General features: G+C 35.9%; 1 protein-coding gene and 1 long non-coding RNA gene across 4 annotated transcripts; both read right to left on the bottom strand.

Annotated features, from left to right (window-relative positions):
- Nucleotides 1-657: 657 nt before the first annotated feature.
- LOC135623899 (uncharacterized) lies at nucleotides 658-6,721 on the bottom strand. Of its 2 annotated transcripts, none has more exons than XR_010491557.1 (4): nucleotides 6,477-6,721; nucleotides 6,242-6,377; nucleotides 1,209-1,269; nucleotides 658-1,091 (listed from the first exon to the last, which is right to left on the bottom strand). It is a non-coding gene; the product is annotated as an uncharacterized LOC135623899 (long non-coding RNA). The 2 variants fall into 2 exon arrangements; XR_010491556.1 differs by having other exon boundaries at nucleotides 663-1,024.
- Nucleotides 6,722-11,461: 4,740 nt separating this feature from the next.
- Nucleotides 11,462-12,880, bottom strand: LOC135621897 (E3 ubiquitin-protein ligase At1g63170-like). Of its 2 annotated transcripts, none has more exons than XM_065123524.1 (3): nucleotides 12,326-12,880; nucleotides 11,880-12,237; nucleotides 11,462-11,793 (listed from the first exon to the last, which is right to left on the bottom strand). In XM_065123524.1, exons 1-3 carry the CDS (start codon nucleotides 12,763-12,765, stop codon nucleotides 11,647-11,649), a joined length of 945 nt encoding a protein of 314 aa, XP_064979596.1. In that variant the 5' UTR covers nucleotides 12,766-12,880; the 3' UTR covers nucleotides 11,462-11,646. The 2 variants fall into 2 exon arrangements, with proteins under 2 accessions (XP_064979596.1, XP_064979595.1); XM_065123523.1 differs by having other exon boundaries at nucleotides 11,880-12,240; nucleotides 12,326-12,878.
- Between the last annotated feature and the right edge of the window lie 4,416 nt (nucleotides 12,881-17,296).

Raw genomic sequence — 17,296 nt, forward strand, 5'->3', positions numbered from 1 at the left:
TCTTTTGGACTAGAGATTGAACTTTGCAATCTGTGCTCATAGGTGGCTTCTATCATTACTGAAAAGGTAGATAGATATGGATGCAGATGGATTGGTTTTTGACCTTGTTTTGCCGACTAGAGATGCCTCTCTGGCTCTCCAAATCCTATTTTCCATCATTGAAGATAAGATTGGGTAATTTGGATGAAAAGATTAGGAAGATCTTGCTTGCTAGTTGTTTCCCAATACTAGCTTTCTGCAAGCTTAGCAAGAAGCAAGAACCATTTATCTTCTTCTTTAAGGAATTTGATGCACTGTTCTTCACTTTCTCTGGTGTGAGCTGACCATGGAAAGAGAAAGATATGTGATGAAAGAGTGAGAATTCATGAGATATTTCCCACCAACACCTGCCACTTTCCACTTGGTTTCACCAGATCATCTCCATGACTAACTGTAATCCACTTGCACATATATTTTACAGCTCCTTAACCTTTTGTTTTCCTACCTCCACTAGAGACATGGAAAACGAACTCATCAATTATGGTGTGGAGACAACCGATCACCATCAAATCAATTCCTCATTGATGGCAGTGATCATCTACAGACTGACCCCTAACTCTTGTTATATCTTTTTTGCTCATCAGTGGCACTGTTTGAAATGGTTGGTATCTTTTTCTAGGAAAAAACCAAGAACAGTCAGAATCGGATACATTGATCTTTATCATCAAGCAATAGCTCTAGTTAAATTAGGAACATTCAAATCCCTGTTTATTATTTTTGATGGTATTTTATAGTCTGCTTTTTCCTCTTTCATATTACAAAATCTGATCATGTCACGCCATCTTTTCTCAAGGGAGAAAACATCATAAAGGCCAAAATTTCCAGTCAGGTAGCAAGAGTTGGCTGCTTGATTGAACATATCTGATGACCTTTTCTTCATACGCAGCTGGAGTTGCTAGTGTCTAAAAGAAAACATGATAATCATTTTCCCTGCTAATGTCTTCGTGTGCGGCTGGAGGAGCTCAATCCATCATCACTGATTGTTCTGATGCAACAGTCACAGAGAAAGGGATACCATGAAGTGTATCAGATGATCATAAGAAGAGAACAATCTGCATAATTTTTTTACACAGAACAGTGCCTTACAAGCGGTAGAAATATACTTCAAATGTTTTAAGAAAGAGATTAATCGGTTTTTAGCTAAAATTTCAGAGCAAGTGGTTGCCTACTTGCAATAAATTTTGTTGGAAGCTGCGCAGGGTGTCCATGTCAATCCATTGCTGAAATCAACTACAAAGATTGGATTAAAATGCCATCAGAAATCAGTCAATTTTGAGCAGTGACTAATAATCATGGACATGAGACTTGAGAAGTACTGCATAATGGCAACAAGGAAAAAGGATTTAGGGATCATTTTTAACTTATTCGATAGCAAATAGAAAGTTAAACATTTATTGCAAATGTAACACCAATTAAATTGAGAAAAGCTCACAAGGACCTCATATTCCATAATTTATAAATGATTCTAGAGGTACAATAAATAGAAATGACTACCAACACCATAAATTCTAGTCCACAACAAGCCTCTCAGCTGCACTATGTATTGTGAAACTACCTTGATGGACTTCAAGGCCAAGGAGTAATCAGAGATTCATCTTTACTTGAGAAAGCCTCAAACAAATACAAGAAACAAATTTTTCTCTATACTTATCTGCTGGATTTGAGATGTATAGGTAGATAATATGTGTTCCTAATTCATAATAAACATTGTTTGATCTTGTCATTCCATCAAGAAAAATGTAATGTTTCAAAGTATCGGTGGCTAAAATCTTTACCAAAATTTTTTTTTTTAGTTTTTCTCCATTTTTGTCTAAGAAAGAACATATAATTTCGTTGTTCTATTCAATATTTTGTTATTAATATCATTATCATTATTGTTATTGTCTGAGAAGCCTATTCAGAGTTTTTTGCTTTCAGGTGTTTGTTAATCTAATTTTACAATGTCAATTTTTACATCAACCTAATAAATTGTAATCTTTTGCATTCGGTCAAAATTCCAACGTTATCTTCATTCTGTGTTTAGTGACCATTTGGTTGGCAGTCTTCACTCTTTGGTACTCAAAGGTAGAAGAATCTGTATGATTTCCATCTCATAGGAGTGTGATCACAGTAACCAACAACAAAGCTTCACTTTCAAGAAGAGATCATCATCCAAGAATGATTAAGTAAAGGTACAGCTATGTAGTCACATTTTTTCTTCCTCCACCTTCCATCAAACCTTAGTTCAGTGGTCCTTTCCTGCTTGTCAATACATTGTCTCCTTGTCCCCTGGAAAGTGATGCTTTTTAGCCTTTTTGCTACATTGTCTAAGTGGTCCATCACATTTCACAACCTCCATCACTTCAGCTAACATCAAGAAGGACCAACTTGCCCATCCATATATATATTGCTTCAGTATAACAATGTTGCTTTCTCTACCTCCAATCATTTTAGCTGCACGTTTTATGGCAAAAGGTGAGATTTTGTGTGTTCTTGGTGTACATAAGAACTTCAAGACTTTTAGGGGCAAAGCTTGGATTTATTAGTCTGTCTCTGAGCAACAAGTAGGCATTATAATTTGATATTCAAAAAGGGATGATTTAATCAATCAATGTTCATGCCGACAGTTTGACAATCAAATTTCATATAACTCAATTTAAGTTGTTCCTTAAGGAAAAGGAAGTGCTAACCAAGCTACATCAATACATATTAGAGTCAAAAGTTCTGAGGATTTAGTAAGATTCTACAAATTAGGTGCCTCAATCACATCATCCATAATGCATTTTCACTCCACCCAACTAAGTAAATTTCATTGTTTTTTTTATTTTAGCATTCATAATTCCACAACACTAAGAAACCAGGCATCAAAAAATTCATTTTGATTCAGCTATGTTCCATGCTTAAGTTGGCTTTAAACGTCTGATCTAGAATAAGACTAAGATACAGAGGAAACTTGTTTATTGATCCCATTAGCATCATTCATACTCCTTGTCGATAGGGGATAATTAGTCCTTATTCCATACAAACCAGCACATATCAAGTTTCTTTTTTGTTGGGTTCTTTTTAGGGAATAAAGTATCAAGTTAATCAGCCTAAATTATCACTGAAACTTCCAGATATTACACTTTCAAATCATCCAAATCTGCAAATATGCCTAACTAATAAATCATAGTGTTTCAACAATCCATCATGTAGAGATGTCTTGTGGTTTGGTAATAAATATAACTTTCAGAGACAATCCACATCACCATGTAAGATTGTTATGTAGGGTGAAATTGTTTGGTGGATGAATAGGAAGGTGTCATTATATTATGATTGCAGGTGTTCTTCAAAAACTATAGAGCAAATTCTATATAATCATGGCTGTAGAAGATCTCATATTATTTATCATATGTGCAATTTTTATATTTTTCTAGTCGGAAGTATTAAATCTCAAATGTAGCACATAACAGTTTGGGGGTCATAATGTTGTGTAACCAATCTAGTTTATTTCTTATTTGAATAAATTTAGTTAGTTTAGAGATATTTTGTGTATGCCATAAGTTGTCGCATGGTAACATTTAGAATATTATTAATTTTGTTTCCTAGATTTATTGTGAAAAAAAAAAGGAAATGAATCATCAAACACAAGAAAGAAATATTAAAAAAAAGGATTTATTTGACAAAGCAAATTTAGAAGCTCACTTCTCTAGAAAAAAACCAAAAAAAATAATTAATTAGCATTTATATGATCGTATTTTTTCTTACTATTTTTTTATTTGAGACCCATAAAAAGGACAGATAATGGATCCATGAATTAAGTTGCACAGAGTTGCAAGGTCTTTATCCTATGAGGTAATTATTTTCTTTCTTATCCTACTATTTGGGATATTATCTTTTATTTTTTTCTCTTTTCTTGCTTCTTTAAAAAAGAAATACTTTTTTTTTTGTTGGAACTTGTCTTACACTAAATTTGATATCAAATATTTTGATTTAGTTAAGATGTTTTATCATCAAGATTAATCTATATTTCAATTTTATAAACTCAGGATGAAGCAAATGATGGGAGATCAATTTGGTTTAGTTCTTATTTGCATAAATTTGTCTAGTCTAAGGATACATCGAGAAAATCATTAATATTCATATGGTAATATCCAGAATATGTTCAATTTTTTCTACATTAATTATAAAGAAAAAAATTAAATAATTAAAAATAGGAAAAAGACTATCTAGCTAACAGAAATGGTTAGGAAGATTATTTGACAAGTCAAATTTGAAATTTATATTCTCAAAGAAAGAAAGAAATAATTTATTTGATTAATGTTGATATGATTGTAACTCTTTCTTATTATTCTTTCTTTATATACTATAACTTGTAAAAAGTGATCAACAAATTATAATGGTTTTATCGTGGAATGGACCAATGAACTGAGTTATTTTCTGATATTACATTTATTTTTTTCGACTGTATAATTTCATTTTGACGTGTTGAAGTATGAGGTTTTTTATCTTGTATTCTCCTTAAGCCAAAATTATTCTAGTAATTAGCTCTTTTTTTCTTCCTTTTATCTTTCAATTATTATCTTTTTTTGCATTTTCTCCTGTTGTACCTTTGCAAACTCATAGTATCAGCACATAACCTATGAAAAATGATATATTAATAAGAATAATGAGTTATATTGTGGGGGAGATAAATGAATTAAGAAGACCAATCTACATGCGGAATGAAAGTGAAACTTTTGAATGACTCTATCGAAATATAATGGACCAATTAAATTAATTCCAAGACATAGCAAGCCCAAGCCCAATGTTCTTATTATGCCTATACTAAAACATCCCAAGTCCGAACCCAAATGGAACCCATTGGAAGGCAATCCCTTATCATATTATCCATGGCATTGATTGCAAACTAATGTTGATGCATTAAACTTACTTATATTATATTTAATATTTATAACATCATCCTAATTTTTCTATTTTGTAAGAAGTCAACTAGTTTAACCGATAACTTATTATCGATTATATGGTTCAGTGATCAAACCTCGTCTTCACCATTTAACATTAATCTATGAAAGAAAAGCTAACTATTTATTTTTCAATGTCTCTGTAATTAAAACTAAATCTAAGCAGCTTTGGTACGATCACAGAATGGGTTGATCAAACTGTCTTCAACTCCCAGGGGGTTGAGGCTGCTGCTGCCTCACCAACAATTCTGAACTTCCAAATCCATGCATGACCAGTATCAACCATGTTGTTTATTAGGAATTTAGTGGCCAACCACATCACAAACATGTACCGCAATGTGATGAGCCAATGATCTCTTGATCCTTTACATGCCAGTATTAGTAGCCACACCAAAACATCCCTCTCAACTCATCCCTCTGGAATCACCAAAATGAAAGCAAAGGTTTCTGCTGTCAATTAGGAGTTGGTCATTGATAGCCAAGCAGATCTATGTTTGCTTTGCAGATAAACAAAGCACAGAAGAGGAAGGGGAATGGTTAGGCCAACAGTTGAGTTCTTTGATCAACCCTTGGAACTAAAGCAAAGTTTGTTCGATTCTTGGTCACCATCTTACTGTTACCTGCAGCTGGCGGTATCAAAGTTTGTTAGAAGAGGAAGCAACGCTCGAGCTCCGTCGCTGTTGCCTGCAGCCAGCGGCATCTAGAAACGAGTTCCGTTGCTGATACGGTGAAGAAGATTCATGGAACAGAGGTTGGATTCATGATGAAAGCTGAACTCTGGAAATCTGACAACCAAAACACAGAAAAGGTAGAACAAAGCTTGTTCACAGAGATGCTTGGTGGGTGGTCAGGATGCCATGGTTTGCTTAGATTCTTGACCAACACAGAAAATGGTTGGATTCATGCCACCTTACTAAGCACTAGAAATTGGAAACAGAATAAGGAAAACTTCCTCAACCTAACACCAGTTAAGTGACCCTTAAATACATCTCCCAAAACAAGTAGATGTTTCGAATGTAATAACACCAAAAAATGTTGCTTTTTTTAACACAAAGACATCGAATCTTTGCATGCATATAACAAATCACTAGAAAACCCAAACAAGTCAATCAAACTTCCTCAATTTGCTTCATAATATCATCAAATACGAAGCAAAAGAAGGTCCATCCAACAGAATATCACACCATATGAACGGAGAAATAAATAACAACAATCAGAAGAGCAAATAAGAGAGAAGTGACTAAATCTTCATAAAGCAAACAAACACAAGAATCACCTACTTGCGCCGCATCATCTTCTCCTTGTTGTTCCTTTTCCCCGACGACAAGGCGACGAACTTGTAATGCGTATCCTACTAAACTCACTTGATCCTGTTCTTCTTCAGATCGTGAACACGCGGATGCAACACTGACTCCACTAGAAGAAAGAGAAAGAAATAAATCAAATGTTTATTTGACCTTATAGTAGATGGCAAGATGCAATGGGTGCCAGAGGATAGTTGGGATGGCTTATTACCTCGTATTCAAGGTTGATCTTCGATGTTGGAGCCGAATTCGTCGTTTCCGTATCTCCAAATCCAATGGGTTTATCTGTTCCTCTTTGGATTAGGGTTTGCTGAAGAGAAGGGGTCGAACGGTGAGAAATGGGAGGAAGACGCCTGAGGTTTCATCCACGGATGAGCTTTGGGCCTCGCGGTGCTCCTATGCTCCTATGATTTGGGTTTCACGCCTGAGGTGGGAGGAAGACGCCGTTCGCGGTACGATTAGATTTGGGTTTCACGGATGAGGTTTAGGTGCAACTATGCTGCCGATTGCACTCGACGGTCCGATGCTCCAGATTGCAATCGACGGTCCAGATCACATATCTATTTAAATTTGATATATATTTAAACTTAAAAATTAATATACTATAAAATAAACATTAGTGAAAATATACTATATGTTTTGTCCCTAATAGTTATTTTAGTGATAGTAATAATAATATCTGTCAATGAAAATTCCTTTTGTAACAATCATAATTTGTTATCACAAAATCTAAAATTTTCATGATAATATTAGTGATAAAACTATAACTAATATCTCATTTTAAAAGATTTAGTTAAGATCTTTTAATGATAAAATATGTGACATTTTTTACATGGATAATTATTTTAGTGACAGTAATAATAATATCCGTCAATAAAAATATCATTTGTAACATGAGTGAAATTTTGAAAAAATGTTCCAAACTTTGTGAATTTGTTATGAATCACCTAAATTTTAAAAAATTCTTGTCACGTGAAATGATTATTTTATACTTATCTTTGGAACTACCACCTTCTCTTCCTTGTTGTCACTTCCGCTATGCCCACCCTCACTTGACCCCAAGGGCATCGTGTGTGTGGATGGGGTGACTAACCCACACAATGAGTCATAAGTAGTTAGGAGAGGAGAGAGAAATGACTCATAGGGTTTACCTACATGTGTGTAGAAGGGGACAACCAATGGGACCAACTTGCACGTAGAGACACAGACAACTAGGGGAGGGGGCAACCAACAGGGCTTGCCCGCATGCATGGGGGTGATTGACGGTGCCAACCCTCACATGTACATAGGCGTAGGCGGCTAGAGGAGGATAATCTACGAGGCAAAAGGGGATGGTTGACAAGTGGAGGGCAATAATTGATAAGAGTAGGATTATCATTTAAAAAAAATATTATATGAGAATTTTTAGTTGGGATGCTCTGCAAAAAAAAAAAAAAAAATCTATAAACTTTCATATTTTTTCGAGAATTCACCCTCGTACCAATCATAATTTGTCATCACAAAATCTACATTTTTTTTTTGACAATATTAGTGGCAAAACTGTGACTAATCTATAATCTCAAAAGATTTAGTTATGATCTTTTAGTGATAAAATATATATTATTATTAAAAGTCTTTTGAGCAATAAAAAATTGTGAGGAGTTTTCATGTAGTGAATATAGGTCCTAAGAAGATAAAATGTTCACTTATCAACAGTAATTCTGAAGGTTCGTGACATTCTTTGTCACTTTCTATTTTTATATTAAATGTTTACTTTTTTTCTTTTATATTATGTTTTGTCAATTTAATTCAAATACACTTTTCATGGCACTTAATCAAGTACATCCGCTCTCCCCTAAGACCATAATTCATAATAATAATCCGCTCTCCCTTGAGACCATAATTCATAATAACAATTTAGGAAAGATAAAGAGAATAACAACGAGAGATGAGGACCGCTCTATACCGCACCGATGTAATTACCAAGTGACGAAAAGACCATCGATACGAGCAGCGTTGCTCTGCATCTGCATCAACATCGATACAATTATCGAATAGCCCTCATCTCTTACCATTGCTTTTCTTATTCACAATAGCCCGTTGTGACCCGTATCGTCATTCGTTACCATTAATTGAAATATTAAAATTATATTATATTTTTTTATTTTTGGTAAAATTAATGTTATTATAATAAATGAATATAAATGTTTCTCGGGATGTCAATGTAATTTTAAAAAATGTAAAGATTGAGATATTAAAGATAATTAACTACAGAAAATATAATTAGTCACAGTAATTTAGCAGGCATGTCTCCACATGGCATGGCAGGGTAGATGACTACTCGGCATCAAAACGGAGAAGTCACCATCACCTGAGTCCCACACTCGCAATGCTGGATTTAACTCTTTATTTATAAGGCTGGTGTCTGCTACTATTGCAGGTTCGGAACAAAATTGGGCGGGTTACAAGAGGGGTGACACGAGGATCATGCAACGGGTGAAGGGGGTGGTGGGTTGGATTTTGTGCAGGACATAAAGCACACACCACCCATCTGCTCCCACTAGCTTCCTCCGCTAGTAAAGGCGAGGGGCGGGGCCCACTCTCCATTCGTTCTGAGCCTCTCTTTCTTGGGTCCTTGTCATGGATTAGGTTCTTGGGAAAGAGCAAATCCAGGACGTGCAATGTTTTCCTAAGAAGGTGACTGTACTGGATTGAGTGTCAAGAAAAATATATCTAGACTAACCTAAAAACATGGCAAAACATAATGTAAACAAATAATAATAAACATGTAATGTAAATGATAGAAAGCGATAAAGAGTGTCACGAACCTTAAGAATTATTTTTTATTTTTTATTAATATTTATTTATGAATCTATTCACCCACTAACTTATTTGGATCATTTCAAAAAATAAAATAGGATGAACTATGGTTATCTTAGCAAGTGAATATTTGATCTTCTTGGACATACCAACTATGGTTATTTTGTATGGTGCGGTTATCTTAGCAGGCCAAATTCCAGAAAAAACTTCTAACTTTTAGAAAATCTTGCAAAGTGTCAACTTAAAAAAAATATTATGATGATCCCATTTTTTCATAAATAATGATTTTATCTTGGTTAGCCATGCCAACCCTAATCATCGTCGAGCTAGCCATGCTAACCCTAATCATCGTTGCCCATAGCCCTTTTTGTCGTCAGTCATGGATGACGATTGGTTGGGGAGAGTGTTGGTGATACAGTATTGATGATGCAAGTCGAGTGTGACCTATGCACTCTCGCCATCAGTTGCAAGTAACGAAGGAAGGTGAGTAAATACACATGTGGAGGTGGTCATGGGCAACAATTCAAGGTAGAAAGGATGCCTAGTGGGATGGAGGCATGGCCAAGGCTCGCATTAGCACGTAGCCCTCGATCATCTTTATTAGAGGGGAGGGGAGGTAAGGCAAGAGACATTCATTTCATTGAAGAACTGTACATCTCCTTGAAGAATTTAGACTGTAATGTGTATATATAATACTTGTTGGATTCTTCTGATAGTTTTTGTATTACTAATGTCTTCAGGAATGGTAACAAGGTTGCCCATTGAGTGACAAAACTTATCATCAAGATTTATTTATATTTATCTATATAGATAAATATAATCTATATTTAGTTACTCTATTTAACTAAGATGTTTTATCATCAAGATTTATCTATGTTTCAGTTTTATAAACTCAGAAGGACTTACTATACAGTAGAAGCTAATGATGGGAGATCAATTTATTTTAGTTCTTATTTAAATAAATTTGGCTAGTTTAAGGATCTTTCATGAATGTCATAAATTTTCATATGGTCACATCCAAAATATTTTTATTTTTATTTCTGTCATTGATTATAAGAAGAAAAAAAAAGAGCAAATGATTAAGAATAAGAAAAATAATAATCTAGCTATAAGAAATGACTATCAAGTATCAAAAGGAAGATTATTTGACAAGTCAAATTTGAATTGTATATTCTCAAAGAAAGAAAGAAATAGTTTATTTGATTAATATTGATATGATTGTAATTCCTCTATTATTATTATTTTTTTATGACTTGTAAAAAGTGACCTATTAATTATAATGGCCGACTAATGAATCGAGTTATTTTTTCACATTATATATTTTTCATTTGTATAGTACGATATCATAGTAAGAAGACCAGCCTACATGCCGAATGGAAGTGAAACATTTGAATGACTCTATCAAAATATAATGACCCAATTAAATTAATTCCAAAACATAGCAAACCAAAGCCCAATTTTCTTATTATGTCAATACTAAAACAATCCCTTATCATATTATTCATGGCATCGATTGCAAATTGATGTTGATGTATCAAACTTATGTTATATTTAATATTGATATCATCATTTTTTTTTTCTAAAATCAACTTAGTTCAATCCATAATAACTTATGGTTGGTTACATGATTTAGTGATCAAACCTTATCTTCACCATTTAACACTAATCTATGAAAGATTGGGGATAGGATTTCGTGCAAGACATTAAGCACATACCATTCATCTGCTCTCACAAACTTCCTTCGCTAATAAACGCAAGAAGCGGGGCTTACTCTTCGTTGGTTCAAGTCTATCTTTTCTGGATTCCTCTCATGGATTAGGAACTTTAGGGAGAATAGATCCGATACGTGCAACATTTTTCTCACTGAGTGCTAAGGAAAATGTATCCGGGCTAAATTACATATAGTAAAGCATAATACAAAAAAAAGAAATAAACATTTAATGTAAAGATAGAAAGTAATAAAAAGTGTCATGAACTTTAAGAATTATTTTTTATTAATATTTATTTATGAATATATTCACTCACTAACTTATCTAGTCCATTATGAATACATACATATAGTGTAAGAAATTGCTATATTGGTGGAACTCTTGATCAATTTGTTCACTTAACTTGATATTGTTCTCTGGGATAAATTACATTGTTGATGAGATTTTTTCTAGTGTTAACTATTTGGAGATGATCATTTAGTCTTATATTATCTGAGAAGTATAGAACCAAGGGTTCATAAGTCTGTCTGGTCTCCCTTATCCTCAAAGGTATTTTTTGGATTCACATATCCCGAAAGAATAAAATCATACGAATACGTATCTAGACGTGATCGGAGGGGCACATGAGGTTCACGTTCTGGCTAAGTGGTTTATGAACGTAACACATCTATACAGAGAAGCCTATATATATCATCATCAACTTCACGGCGGTGTTATGAATGTAGTACACATCTCGAATCATTTCAGGCACCAAAATACTCACATGTTTCTGTATCTTAAAACAAAAAGGAAAAAAAAGTGTTTTCCTGAGAACTGGATGCCTTTGGCAATGGATTTGATTCCGTGTACTTCATTACTGGATTGGCGGCTGCATCAGTTCTCAAGCCCCTGCTTGCATAGAGGACAAGCAGACATGATCCTTAACCACTGATCCACGCAGTTGAGATGGAACACATGCAAGCATGGCAGCTGCCTCACCTCCTCCTTGTCACTGTACTTCGCGAGACATATGCAACACTCCTGCCCAAGACACAGATCATGGAGATCAAACACTCTGCATGTCGCAGTTGGAAGACGAGAATAGCTTGCACTGATGTGGAACTCACTTGGTTCTCGTTTGCGACGCCGTCCGCCGTTGGCTTGACGTCTTTGAATCGCCAACGGGGTAGCCTCGCGATCTGGTCCTCCGACGCGCCTCGCTCGGTGGAGGCTAAGCTGATGTTGTACCCTATGAGATTGCTGATGAAGGGGACGCAGCAGCAGAGCAGAAGGAAGAGCAGGAATGGGAAGGAGTAGAGGATGGCGTTCCAGGCGAGGATGGAGACGCAGAGCACATGCAGCTTCGGAGCTCTGTCGAAGGACCCATGCCGCGAGTCGAAGATCCACACGTTTCCCATCACGAACCACATCGCGAAGAACAGCTCCAGGAACGTCCTCGACTTGTTCATCAGGTGAGAAGAGCTGCTGCTGCAGCGAAGAACGCGAGATGTTCATGTTCAGTACACACAACCTGTCTGTGTGTCCTGCAAATTCTTGGCAAGAAATCAATTACCTGGAGTCGTCATTGCTCCTCTGTTGTTCGACGTCAGTGTTAAGGCCGGCGGTGGAGTGGCGGTATCGCCAGTAGAGGAGGGGAAGGCTGAGGAGATTGCCCAGGTTGTAGCCAGTAAGCCAAATCCTGAGCGGCCAAACTGGGTTCTCCTTCCGAGACGTAGCCATCGTCGCTGTGATGATGACAACCTGCGCTACCAGAGCAGCGAGCTCCAGGGCCAACCATGGCCTGGCATTGAAGGGGTTGGAGACCAAGTCGGACCTCGACCCGTTCTGATACCTGAACACCCTTCTCAAGAAGCTGAACCATCGAGCTCGAGATACCCTCATGGCCATCCTCATCAACAACGCGAGAGGCAACGCCCGAGCTCCGTCGTTGTTGCCTGCAGCCGGCGGCATCTGGGAACGAGTTCCGCTGCTGAAACAGTGATGAAGATTCATGGAACAGAGGTTGGATTCATGATGAAAGCTGAACTCTGGAAATCCACCAACCAAAACACACAAAAGATAAGAGTAAGCTTGTTCACAGAGATGCTTGGTGGGTGGTCAGGATGCCATGGTTTGCTTAGTAAGGTGGATTGCGGGGGAGTAAGGTGGGGGGTTGGGCTAAGATGGTGACCAAGAATCTAACCAACCTTGCTTTAGCTCCAAGGGTGATCAAAGAACTCAACTGTTGGCCTAACCATTCTCCTTCCTCATCCGTTGTTTGTTTATCTGCAAAGCAAACAGAGATCTGCTTGGCTATCAATGACCAACTCCGAATTGACAGCAGAAACCTTTATTTTCATTTTGGTGATTACAGAAGGATGAGCTGAGAGGGATGTTTTGGTGTGGCTACTAATACTGGCAAGTAAAGGATCAATAGATCCAGAGCTCATCATATTGAAGTACATGTTTGTGGTGTGGTTGGCTACCAAATTCCTAATAAACAACACAGTCGAAACTGGTCTTGTTGGTGAGGCAGCAGCAGCCACAACCCCCTGGGAGTTCATGACAGTTCGATCAACCCATTCTGTGATCGTACTGAAGCTGCTTAGATTTATAGTTAGATTTTCTTTCGTAGATTAATGATAAATGATGAAGACTAGATTTGAGCACTGAATTATATAATCAATAATAAATTGTTATCGGATAAATTAGTTGACTTCTTACAAAAATGAAAAATTAGGATGACGATATAAATATTAATTCTTTTCTCTTCGTGATATAACTCATTATTCCTATTAACCTATCATTTTTCTTAGATTATGTGCTGATACATCAAAAGGAGAAAGAGCAAAAAAAAGATAATAATCGAAAGATAAAAAGGAAGAAAAATAAGATAATTACTAGAATCATTCTGGCTTAAGATAAATAGAGGATAAAAATATCGTACCTCAACATTTGGAAGTCGAAATGGAACCATACAATTGAAAAAAAAATAAATATATATATATATGATATCATACTGCTCATATATAATGTTAGAAAATAACTCGATTCGTTAGTCCACCATTACAATTTTCTGACCATTTTTTACAAGTCATAAAAATATAATAAGAAAGAATTACAATTATAGCAATATTAATCAAATAAATTATTTCTTTCTTTCTTTGAGAATATAAAATTTCAAAAATTTTCAAGTTAAGCACCACTTGAATGAAATGAATGTCTTCCTACAATGCAGACCTTAGGAACTATCATTGTTTCACAAAATAAATGGTATTGGTAAAATGATAAATTCTCAAAAAAATCTTAATTTTTAGAAATTATTGTAAAGTGTCTTAATTTCCAAAAAATTATATAGTCTGCTTCTTCTTAAGTGAAAAGATTATTTTACCTCTGCCTATATCAATTGTTGTCTTCGCTCTATATCATTACTCTACCTTCCCTCCTCTTTGAGAAGGACGATGAGTGTCGTGCCTCTACCCCACCAGTTATCTTTTTCACCTCAAATTATCACCCTTGATCACCTTCACTTGTGTGCCCACCCACCCTCATTCCTCGCTCACAAATCGATGATGAGGGTGCACAAGTCATACCCTCTCTTTTCCCCTCACCCACTTACGATTAATGGAGAGAAGGACCTATGTGCACCGATGAAAGGATGTGAGTTATGCCCCCTCCTTTCTTGCCCACGGCTAATGGCAAGATGGCAAGGGGAGTTGACTAGCTCATCAACTAATGATCGAGGTGGCGAGCAACAAGGTGACCAAGGATAAAATTATTATTTATAAAAAAAAGTTACTATGAGAATTTTAAAAAAATAAAATATTTGTGAAATTTTTTAAAAATTAAAATATTTTCTTAAAAATTTGCCCTTGGTGAAAAACTCACACCCTACAAACAACCATACTCGATAATAATTTTTAGCAACAAAACATATGCCTTTATTGCCTTGCTAATCATAAGAAATGTCATTATTGATTTTACACCAACCTATTATGGATTTCTTCCGTCTTAACTAATAACTTAAGTAATCATAATTTTAAGAAAAATAATATCCATATATAGTTAGAATTATTAAATAGAGAATCATTTCTGGTCTTCCAAAACCACTACTGTATAAATGCAATCAAAACTTGCATCATATTGGCAACAACACCTGATCACTTCTTAACCAAGCACAATTGCTCCTCAAAAAGATCTCATAGCTTCAAAGAAAAGGAACAATGAATGTGTAGTTGTGGAATATTATGAGTGTTTGGTAAATAATAGATAAAAAACTATATTTTAAATATACATTGAAGTGCATGTTGTTTAGCAAAATTGTATTTCAAAAGTCTATTGGATATTAAGTGATAAATTCATCCTTCTAATATTTTAAACATTTATTCAAAGGTGAATATATATATATATATATATATATATATTATTTTTAATTAGCAAATAAATAAATAAATAAATGTAATCCTACAAAAATAATTATATGACCTATCTATATAATAAATAAAAAATATAATCATATAAACAAATATAAAATAATCTTTAAAAATAAATAAACAAAATTTTACATTATAGAATACATATATCTTGTTAGCTTCTCACTAAATTATGTTAGTAATTTTATGATTTTAGATAATATCATGAGGTACTTTAAAATTTTGAAAAATTATATTAGTATACCGCAAATGCTAAAATGCTATTACTACCAAACCAAATATGATTAAATTTTTTTTATTAAATATTAAATCACATTTAAAATATATATTGGACCTCAATATATATTGTAAATGTATTCTCAAACGCACCCAATATCTGATCTCAAACTAAGCATCAATACAAAAAGAACATAGAAAATTATTTCAAGCAAGCACAGGTTAGAACATTTTACACCTTTTTGTTATTCCCAATGACCAATCTCACATAGATAACTTTCCCTCTCAATAAACCTTACAAAAAGATAACTTTAGAGAAATCAAGACATCAAAAATTCAACTATCAAGAAGAATATGACAAAAAGACTTGTCACTGATCAATCGAAATACATCCAAATTTCAAAACATCAAGAGTCTTTACATAGCATCCAACTTCAACTAGAGATACGTGGACATTCCAAGTACCAAGATAATGATATTTCCCACAATGAATCTAGCTTGACGTACAAAGTTAGTAGTAACATGTCTATTTGTAATCATGAATATTTCTAATACATAACCCCACTCTCCCAAGAAGAAGTAACCATCCTGTCACAGGAGAAGATGCATGCCTCTTGCGCACCCATATGAATCTAGCTTGAAGTACAAAGTTAGTACCATGAATATTTCTAATACATAACCCCACCTGCCATAGGAGAAGATGCATACCTCATGCTCACCCTCGTTAGACCAAAACAATTTCTATTCATAACATTAATCTTATTATACAAAGTTATCTCAGAACATCCGAAAACACTCGAAGCAATCAAAGGGAAAAGAATCGAGTATCAATTCATCCTGGTTTATCTTTTGAAATGATCCAGAAAACTTATTGGGTGAATCAATTCATGACACTCTCGATCACTTTGATTCTCTTACATTATGAGTTTCTTTCCTTGTTTTACAGTATGCTTTACCATATATGTAGTTTAATCTGAATATATTTACCTTGGCACTCAAATGAATGACATCCATCTACTGGTCAGCATGACAGGGACCCAGGAAAAATAGGTTTGGAACGGACGATCGTGTGGGCCCCGCTCCTCGGCTTTGCTAGCGGAGAAAGTTGGTTGGAGCAGATTGGTAGCGCGTCCTCGATTTCCCTCACCAAATCCTACTCTCCACCCCCTCACCTACCGCGTGATCCTCGTGTCCCCTGTTCGTAAACCGTTCCGCGACACACGGCACGAGTCTCGCGGCGGTTACAGGATCCCCATACGTGCGGGACTCCTCGTTGGTGACGTTGAGTCGTCGTATACGACCCCACGTGGAGCGACTCGTCGCTAAATTAGTGCCGTCAAGAAAGAGAAGACAGCAACGTAACGGACCTCGAAGCGTGCGAGGATCACGTGCTCATGACTCTTCCCCGTTCTTGGCGTGCCAAGCTATCTTAGCCGAAGTCGTGACCCCACCGGCTGTCGGAAGCTCGAAGCGTGGGAGGCTCACGTGCTCGTGATGCTCCCTCGTTTTTGACGTGACCGGAAGTCTTGGCATAAGTCGTGATCCAACTGGCTGCACGAAGCCGAGGTCATTAAAATTAATGTAAATGTCGGGAAAATACATGGGCACGGAGATCTCGAAACGTGTCGGGCTCACGTGATCTCACCGCTGCCCGCTCAGGCGTTACCTGCGTCCGCCAAGCCCCTCGTTCTCCACGCCCTCCGCGAGAAGTGGAGCCTTGACCACCACACCTGTTTATCTAATGGCATCAAATTTCACCTTATTTGCGCCCTTGCCATTCCCCGCGGCACCGGTAAAAGAATTGGTTGGTGAAATTGTAATAAATGCTAAAATCGAGGGTATTTGAGGACGCTCTCTTACTACCAACAGGACCTCATTCCCCATATTCCTTTATT

Source organism: Musa acuminata, chromosome BXJ2-9 (assembly GCF_036884655.1).
Source record: "Musa acuminata AAA Group cultivar baxijiao chromosome BXJ2-9, Cavendish_Baxijiao_AAA, whole genome shotgun sequence".
Taxonomy (NCBI): domain Eukaryota; kingdom Viridiplantae; phylum Streptophyta; class Magnoliopsida; order Zingiberales; family Musaceae; genus Musa; species Musa acuminata.

Excerpts from the sequence above, each read along its gene's own strand:
- LOC135621897 (XM_065123523.1), bottom strand. The coding sequence starts at position 12,765 with ATGAATCTTCATCACTGTTTCAGCAGCGGAACTCGTTCCCAGATGCCG. Across the intron at positions 12,241-12,325 it reads AGGAGCAATGACGACTCCAG|CAGCAGCTCTTCTCACCTGA; the intron begins GTAATTGATTTC and ends TCTTCGCTGCAG. Across the intron at positions 11,794-11,879 it reads GCGTCGCAAACGAGAACCAA|GAGTGTTGCATATGTCTCGC; the intron begins GTGAGTTCCACA and ends TGTCTTGGGCAG.